Source organism: Lathyrus oleraceus, chromosome 7 (assembly GCF_024323335.1).
Source record: "Lathyrus oleraceus cultivar Zhongwan6 chromosome 7, CAAS_Psat_ZW6_1.0, whole genome shotgun sequence".
NCBI lineage: Eukaryota > Viridiplantae > Streptophyta > Magnoliopsida > Fabales > Fabaceae > Lathyrus > Lathyrus oleraceus.
In genome coordinates, this window is record NC_066585.1 from 183,635,391 (window position 1) to 183,644,750 (window position 9,360).

General features: G+C 33.9%; 1 protein-coding gene across 1 annotated transcript; it reads right to left on the bottom strand.

The window, feature by feature from the left end:
- Nucleotides 1–1,618: 1,618 nt before the first annotated feature.
- On the bottom strand, nucleotides 1,619–9,107 carry LOC127101648 (uncharacterized). Its single transcript, XM_051039117.1, has 6 exons — nucleotides 8,880–9,107; nucleotides 6,450–6,817; nucleotides 4,186–5,524; nucleotides 2,963–3,229; nucleotides 2,171–2,326; nucleotides 1,619–1,999 (listed from the first exon to the last, which is right to left on the bottom strand). The coding sequence occupies exons 2-6, from the start codon at nucleotides 6,455–6,457 to the stop codon at nucleotides 1,880–1,882; spliced, it is 1,890 nt and encodes a 629-aa protein (XP_050895074.1). The 5' UTR covers nucleotides 6,458–6,817; nucleotides 8,880–9,107; the 3' UTR covers nucleotides 1,619–1,879.
- Between the last annotated feature and the right edge of the window lie 253 nt (nucleotides 9,108–9,360).

The following is a 9,360-nucleotide window of genomic DNA, read 5'->3' on the forward strand; positions in this document are numbered from 1 at the left end:
CATTCTTTACATTAAAATAAGTGTATTAATAATTGAAACAACAATAACAATATGAATATTAATAATTGAAACAACAATAACAATATGATATGTCAGTAATTCACTATGTGATATTGACGTTTTTTAACGTTTTTCCATTATAATTTAACTGAAGTGACATATAAGGCTAACAGAGGTGTCTTAAAGGACTATATTGTAACATTTTTTAATTGAGGGACTAAATAGAAACCATAAATTAACTTGAGGGACTAAAAGATGAATTAAGGCTTTACCATTCTTTAAAATAAATAATAAAAAAAAAATATTAAAAATTTCTCTATACTTATAAAAAATATATCATTTTTCAAAATCCTATTTTCTTCTCCCCTCCAAATTCTGAGTGATAGTTCCCTCCCAATCAAAATTCATCATCTCCCTTATGTTCGCTATAATAGCTGCAAACCTGTGGAACTGATTAAGAAGCTTTAAAACTAAGTCAATGATTGCTTTAGAATCAGAATAACATTGAACTTCATTGAAGCCATTCAATCTAGCCAGCATTGATCCAAGGAGAAGGGCCAACAGCTCAACGTGGATGATCTTTGAGATCCCAATGAAGCTACTAAATCCATCTAACCCATCTTAAATTGCTGAATTATTTGAGATAGAAGGAAACACTTTAACTTTAGCAATGTCTGCTTCTAGGATTCTGATACCTGACAATATTTGAGGCAGGGATGACACCTTCTTTGCCAACACAGACAATGTTTCGAGCCCTTCAATTACACCACAAACCAGCTAAGAACCAGATAGATAAGATGCTAGAGTAGTTAACTTGGATCTAAATAGCAGCATTAGAATTGGAAAAGAAATTAATATTAGTAAAACCAACGGCATGCCAAATTCTAGTAGCTAAAGGACAATCCCTCACACAATAGCTGACATACCTCTGGGATGAAGCAGACTGAGGGTGGGAATGGCTTGATGGCAAACACACCAAATGAAAAAACATGATTTTTTTAGGGGCATGAATTTTTCAAATCCAAGACCAAGATTGATCATGATTTGAATCACTTCTATTTGCTGTTAACCATTTATAACCCACTGAAGCAATATATTTGTGCTCCATAATCACATTCCAAATAAAACAATCTTTAGTGGCATCATTAAGAATAAGATGCTGGCTACTAATCATTTCTGATAAACTTCGAGCTAAAGAAGTGTATAAATGATTAAGACACCACTTCTCATCAATAAAAATGTTCTGAACTCTAGTTTGTGTATATCTTGAATGGCCACAAAATCCACTTGATGACATAGAGGATTGTTGGATATCCAAAGATCAAACCAGAACAAGGAACTACCATCACCAACACGGTAGCTATAACCATCCCTAAGGGCTTCTTTTGCTTTGAAACAGAGACTAAATTATATTTCACATATATACATTATAAAAGAGAGCCATTCAACTTATACCAAAATAAACTATTTATCAAGCTTTCCTGCATGCTTAACAATATAAGGACCCAAATATTGAATCTCTTTATTAACCTTTACTTGCAAACTGTGATGCTCAAGCACATAGTAATAACTGCGGGAAGTTAACAAAGATAACTACAGGGTATGTAACTCAAGAAAAGAGAATCAAAAGAAGGGACCAATGCCCTCGGCTACGTTTGAAAATTGCTTATTAAGAGCCTCAATAAAGAAGTAATGATGTAAAAGATATACAATGTCAGTGTAAATTTACTTTACACTGACATCTAATCAAAATTAACTATTTGGTCACACCACCCTATTTTGTAACTACATTTTCAAATGGATAGTACAATATCGGAAAATAGAGAGTTCTCATTGGATGTTAGTGTAAATGCCTACTAATCTCAAGAAAGCACCTTCCTTAAGGAGCCATGATCCCTTCAATTGTGTAAGCAAAAGACTTTGCCCAATCAGCTCTAATCAGCAATGTCTGCAGTGCCTCCATCACATTATACCCAGGATCAAGCTTGCGCTGCCAGCCCTTCAAATTTCAAATTCACAAACGCAAAATAATAATTACCAATGTAGATTGTATGTGAAAAGAAAACATTGTAAAATAAAATCTAATTTATGCTTTCACCAATGTTTCCCATGCATGTGAATCACAAAATAAACATACCCTCAATTACAGTGGTATATAACAAATAATTACCTCCAGAACCAAGGTGGTCACGATGACAGTACAAACATTGCCATCAATATTAACTCTATGACGTCTAACTTTCTCAAGTAATTGCTCCATGCACTCGGCAGGGTGAACTGAGTCACCGTCTCGAGTGCCCCAAAAGGTAAATGCCTTTTCCACTTCCTGTTAGAAAACCAAGAGGAAATCCAATATATAAAATGACTCGCAATCATAACCAACGAGTTCGAAGTGAATGAACTTTAATAAGAAAAAGAAAATATGTATATCTTTAGTAAATGAAGCAGATCCATATGCAAGGTTTACCACCAAGATCGCACAGTAGAATTATGAATTGTATTAGTATGCACACAAACATTGAAAATAGATACCACAAAGTCTATTGTGTTTGTGTGAGGGTGGTAAGTTGTCAGGCTAAAGCATGTGAAAGGTGAGGAATTAATCGACCATACAATCACAAATAGTATCATTTGGATATGTGGGTCACAAATCCTCGCACCCCAATACATTTTCGACAAAACTTTTATGAAACTACAAATACAGGCTGTTGAGTAGGTGAGTATCTCACATGGTTCCACGCATGGTAATAGATGGTCAAGAAGACAAGAACTTAGTGATTAATTTTTTAAAAACTTAATCCTGATCATCAATTATGATTGCATATGCTACACTTTCAATATATATAACTATAGAAATTTGACAAAATAAATTGTGTACCTTCATGTAATGCATATACACAGAAACATAAGTCAATATACAATATAGTTCCCACCTAGAAAAAGTTGTAGCTAAACAAATTACCTCAACATAAGCCTTCGGATTAGGGCAATTCTGTTCCTTTGACAACCTGAGTGTGCACTCAGCAGCAGTCCGACCATCTCTGCGGGCAACAGCTTTGAAAAAATCCAATAAATTTACTCGATCGCTACCAGAGAGCTCAGCAGTCATACCTACGTCAAGGAAAATTACATGAGGCTTAGATTTGAAGAACCGTTTGCGATCCTTGCTCCGAGGCACTCGAACAAGGATATTTCCAGGATGCATGTCTGCATGAATGAAGTTGTCCACCTGAAAGAAGACATGTCAGTGTCTTGGAAGTTAAAAAACTGTATGACATTCAAGATTAAATCCATCAAAAGGTCCCCACAAAGGAATCGTGTGAAAGAAAAATTATGAAATACAAGAGAAATGAATGCTGTCAAGAACCAATCCTCCTGACATAAGTTGTTACTTGAATGTTTGTGAGCGATTTTACATCTAGGACATTCACTCGTGCATGCGCACTTTTTGGGCTAAAAACATGAAAAGTCAATAGACCAATTTCACCTAAGGCTGAAGTTCAATTTTTTATTTACAAGATTGGAGTTGAAAAGCTCTTGGTCAGTAAAGCTCTAATACCATGTCAAGGACCAACTCTTTCGTAAACATAAGTTATTCGGTTAGGGCCAACAGAGGATCAAATCTAACAAGTAGTACAATAATAGATGACAAGATATCCTCACAAAGTCTAAAGTACAAGGCACGTGTTATAAGCAAAAGAGCATGGTTGATAATTGTTGACAGAATTAACAGTCTAATTGTTGACTTAAATAACCTTTGACAGTCCAATTCATACTATGGAAGAATGTATATGGCAAACATAAAATATAAGCCTTGTCAGTAATAACAACCATGATTGTATTTTATATTTTGTACCTGACATATATAAGACATTACAAATCAGTACTTACATTTTCATCACTTAAAGTTTCAGTAGTGCATTTGTTGATCAAACAAACTTGATTAAGTTGGAAAAAATGAATACGTTAACCTCTAAATCTAGGGTCTTGGCTCTGCGACTACTGAAAATAGCTCTCACACTCTATTCCATAATAACTCCATTTCAAGGCACATTAGTAATCATGATTTTCCCTTGACGATATATAAAACACAGAATGCTAAAATAAAATCCTTAAAAAACAGTTAGATCACCAACCACAATATATCTAACCAAAAAAGAAAACTGTAAATGGATAATGTGTTACCAGAAGCATCTTTAAAAGTGCATGACTACCAATATGAGCAAGAGCACTTTTAATCCGTTCGTGTCCTTGAAGCTCATCAACATAATGCGAGACACTTTCTCCATTCTCATATGTTTCCACTAAAACTGCAGGATGCACAAGTGGATAAACAGGCTTAGGGAAAGACACATCCCTCCATTGACGAAAATTGTAAATAAAGCGGTTCAAATGAGCAGCTTCCCTTGCAAGGTCAACTTGAGACATCATGAAAACTGCAAACTGCTGAACACTTTCATCCAACCTTAACCAATTAAGTGCAGGGATGAAGTTTGAAGATTTTGCCACAAAATTGATAATAGCAAAATCTCTTCTAATAGATTCTCCCACGCCAGGATGTCTGACCTTCACTGCAACTACCATGGGCTTTGCTTGCTGACCAGGGTAACGGTATTTTAAAGAAGCACGATACACTTGGGCAATACTTCCAGATGCAACAGGCAATTCTTCAAAATTCTCAAAAATTTCAGAAATTTTACGGCCAAATGCTTTTTCTATAGTTTTCTTTGTGTAGCTAAAACTGTGCTCAGGTGCTTTCGAATGAAGTTCCGCAAGCTTAGTACATAGATCTTGAGGAAATAGATCAGGCCGTGTAGCAGCCCACTGACCCCATTTTATGAATGCTGGACCTGCCCTTTCTAGTGTGCGATGAACAATCCGGAGCCACATTTTCCTGAACTCTGGTCCAAAATAATCAGCAAGTGGTGCCATTAGAATGCTTGGAGAGAATAATATTGTTAGATATATAGCTCTTGTTAATAAGACCAGGCTTTCTACCACACTGAATACAAATGCAAACATGTAACTGTATCCATCTTGTGCACGCGTAGACAAAGCATTTTGTGAAGGGTAACACCCTGCATCTAACTGATTTTGCTGAGCCAATGCTAGCTCTCCACATGCAAACGCAAAAATACTAGGAATCAGAAAACAAGAACGAGATAAAGCCAGGCTCACTGCTTGAGCAACCATATTTATGGAGGTAAATCCATTAGAACCATTGGAGGAATATATCTTGTACAGCAATTTCCAAGTTTGAGGATTTTGTGCTGCTATATTTTTTGTTGAGATTGCAGATAAGTTCCAAATTGAACGGCCTTTGTGGAAGTTTTCTCTAGTTCCTCGCCACATGAATGAACTACATCCTTCACTAGGAAATTTATATTGCATATACATCCTGCATTGGTTGATATTAGGTGCAACTGAGACCAAAGCTCCATCTCTACTCACTCCGAGATATCTACTTTTATGGATCCTACGAATAGATTGGACAGCTCTCCTAATGTTTCCAAGCATTAAAAACCTGACAGCCAAAAGGTATGTTAATTATAATCATGTCAACAAGCAAGTGACAACAGCTTCTTTTTAATTCTACCTACAGCAAAAGGTATACACATGTAGTAAAATTTGTATCAATATGATAAATAATGAATGTCACAATTTTTTCAAAGGCATAAAGTGGCTTAGAACTTAAATTTAAAAATAAATTACCTCCTCAACTAAGTAATGGAGTGGTTTATTAAGTTTAAGTAAGAATGCAAATTGGTAAGGTTCGGAAGTATTTATCTCCTTACTCATGTAGAGACTTTACTATCTATACTCTTACCTATTGGGCACTTTTATACTTGGATATAGTCTAACGTATTGCACTTGTTTGACAAACAGGTTAAAACATGTATGCAATTGTAATACTATCGTTAACAATTAAAAATTATCAGAAAAAATAGGATTCCCTAAAATGATTTATTGATTGAAAAATATACAAACATCATCCAATTCCTAATTACAAAACATTAAAAAACAGAACTACTTGATTTAATTACAAATTCTTCAAAAAAGAAATCGAATTTTTAATATAAAACAAAAAGTATATAATTTGCGGGTATGAATAGAGTTGGGAACTAAAGTATCCATACCCAAAATTTACAAGTAATTACTCATAACCAGACTCCATATCTGTAGAGGTTTACCATATATCTCTAAACAGTACTAGTGCGAAAAGCCATCACCAAGGCAAAATCAAATTTAATGTGTCCTCAAAAACAACTGAAAAAAGGTCGTGAAATCTCTCATAAATTATCTATTTTCTCTACCTTCCAATATCCAAATTTTATCAATTCGATCTCTAATAAATAGTGAATGACCTACTTACCTTAATTTGCAAGAGAGAATATTTGACAAATAGATTTATACGTATGATAAGATTATTCTATTAATTAAAGCATTACTTGTCCATTCGTGCCCAAATGAAGAAGGAAGCAGATGAAAGTCGACGACGACGATGATGATGGCGGAAAGAAGGACGCAAGAGAAGATTTGGAGAAGGCGGAAAAAGGTTGTAGCTGTACCAACGTGTAGATGCAAATCTAAGGGATCACTGACAACCTAGTAAGATTGTGAGGATCATAACAAACAGAATTGAGTTCAAGCTGTTAAGGAAGGAATTCAATTCATTTTATATCCCGAACACGACCCCTCTAGCAAGAAATCATTTGGCCATAATTTGGGGAGAATTCACTGGGCGTGATATATCTTGCGTTGACACTCATCTTTTATTTTTGAGAATGGGAGCGGCAGGTATCAGACTCCTCACCACCTGGTGATATGTTAGAGGATAAGTGGGTGAGGGAATGAGATTTATTTATATTTGTAAAAAATTACTACAGAAACAAAGGCTTACAAAGAAGGAAAATAAATATTACCGGCCAAATTTTTTTAAGTAGCATTTGTCAATAAATACTTTATAATGAGAGAAATGGAATAGTACTTCAATGCAAATAATGCTCAAATCAGTTTAGCCAGTAAGCATGGAACTTCGGTGCTTAGATCCCTAATCAGTTTGCTTGAATAGGCTATTTTATTTTCAAGGGAATCCATTTAATCAAGTAAAACTGAAAAAATAATTTATTTGTTTTGGTGAATAATTTGCCTAACAATCAAATGGTTCTGATAAGAAATGTTCAATTTTTCAGGCTCTTACTACGGTTAGCAATCCTCATCGGATAATTCACTATAACCAATGATAGCTATAATCTCCTAAAGTTCTTTGAGTATTCTAGTAAACTAGTCTCCTTAACAGTTTAATAATCAACTCAAAATTTACAATTATGATATTAATCTTTATAAAAAAATTGATGGGTAATAAGTCAATGGTGAATTGAAGAAATGCATATCTCGATAGTACTGCTGTGATAATAAAATAGATACAAATGCAGGAAACCCGTGGCTGTTGGAGCCACAACCGGTCCAAGGGAAAGACTGATAAAGCCCTTGCTTTGTGCCTCAATTTGTAAAATAAAACAAAAACAACTGACTAGTATTAGACATAAAAAGGCCCAAGATTTCTCAATTAATTTTTCACTTAAATATTATTTAGGCCAAAAAAGGTTTCTGATTTCTCTGTTATTAGCTTAAAAAAAATCCTTTTAGGCCTAATAGTAGTTGGGCTGACCCTTGAAGCAGCTAGTCTATGTCCTTATGTATCTATATTTTTTTCTTTAAAAGATTTTAATATAACAGTATGCTTTAAACAATAATATGCATCAATCCTTTTCTCATAAACAATCGGGGCTATTCTTTTGGTCCTATCCAATCTTGAATGAATTTAACACTATCAATGAGTATTGTCAAACGGCAATGCTGCTTTATAACTGAACAGAACAAATTGCAAATCGTAACCAACATATATTCTTTGGACAATTTTCTTTCCGTATATTGCACTAGTTCTCAATATACTAGTAAAACTTAAATTTAAAACATAACTTTTAAACGCTTTCATAGGTCTTGATAAATCAGCTATTTTTCTTATAAAATGAATCAGAGGGAGTACTAAACAATCCTGCATTCAGTAAAATGTCTTACGGGGAACTAGATTCAGTTAGATATTTCTGTTAGAATGTCATAATTGTTATGTCTATTGTCTTTCCCTTTGTATCAACTAGGAAGTCCTAGAGGAATCATCATCATGAATACCATGACACAAATCCAAACAAGCTCAAACATGGTTCATGTGGGACTCGGAGAAGGAGTTGCAAAGCTTAGTAGTCCAAAATCAACAAAATAAACTTAGGGCCTGTTTTGAAGACTTAATCAAGATCTATGAAGCACGGACACTAGAAACACACCGATACTGACATGTCGATACACGTAATAGCTTAAAAAAATAAATTAATTAAATATAATCACAAGTATCAGAGTCAGTTTCGGACACTGACAGGGACACGTCTTTTTTTTTCAGTGGTGTTGGTGCTATATAGATCAAAACTACATTTTTTTTTTAATTTTGAACTTATTTCTTTAAATTCTTTTCTTCAACATAGCTAATGAAAACAACTTATAATCTATATAAAAACAATTTAAATATATTTTATCTTTTGTTACCAATATAACTTATGCGATCTTATTCATAAGCGGTTATTTCCAGAAACACTTGTGCTATAAATTGCAAATAAGCTGATTATCCAAACCGACCCTAAATAAGCATTGAGAAATGGATGGTTTATATTGCAACAAAGGCAAAACTATAATTTCCTCAAAGACCCATAAACTGATTATTCCAAAAGCGCAATAAAAATGTATCCTTTAGTTAGAAAAATACATGACAGCTTAGTAATGGTAACAAATACAAAACAAAAAACAAATTTGAATAATAGAAGAACCTGAAAGGAAGAAGAACATGCTCGTTGGGTGGTGGCGTTGAGGGTGATCAAAATCAGACGGCTGAAGACTTTGTAGGATACGTGAAGTTGAGTTGCAATGTGAATGTGAGGATCGTCTGATAGATAGAGTTGGCGCGATTGAAATTGAAGCGGCAATCACAAACACGAACCCTAAACGACCGGAAATTAGGATTAGAATTTTAAATATAATTTATGCCTTAGGAAATTTAGTTCATTTATTTTGTTTAATACTTTGTTTTTTTAATCATTTTTTAATAGTTTAGTTGTTAATTTTACCGGTTAAAGATAAATTTAGTTACAGTTTTAAAGAATATAGGTAGGAAAGTGAGATTCATATGATTTATTTTAGGTTTAATTTTTTAAGTTAATTTTAATTTTTTATCTAATAAAATTAAGTAAACAAATATTAGTCTTTTAAAAACTGTTCCTTTTAATTTTTCATCAATGAATATAAAGTGCT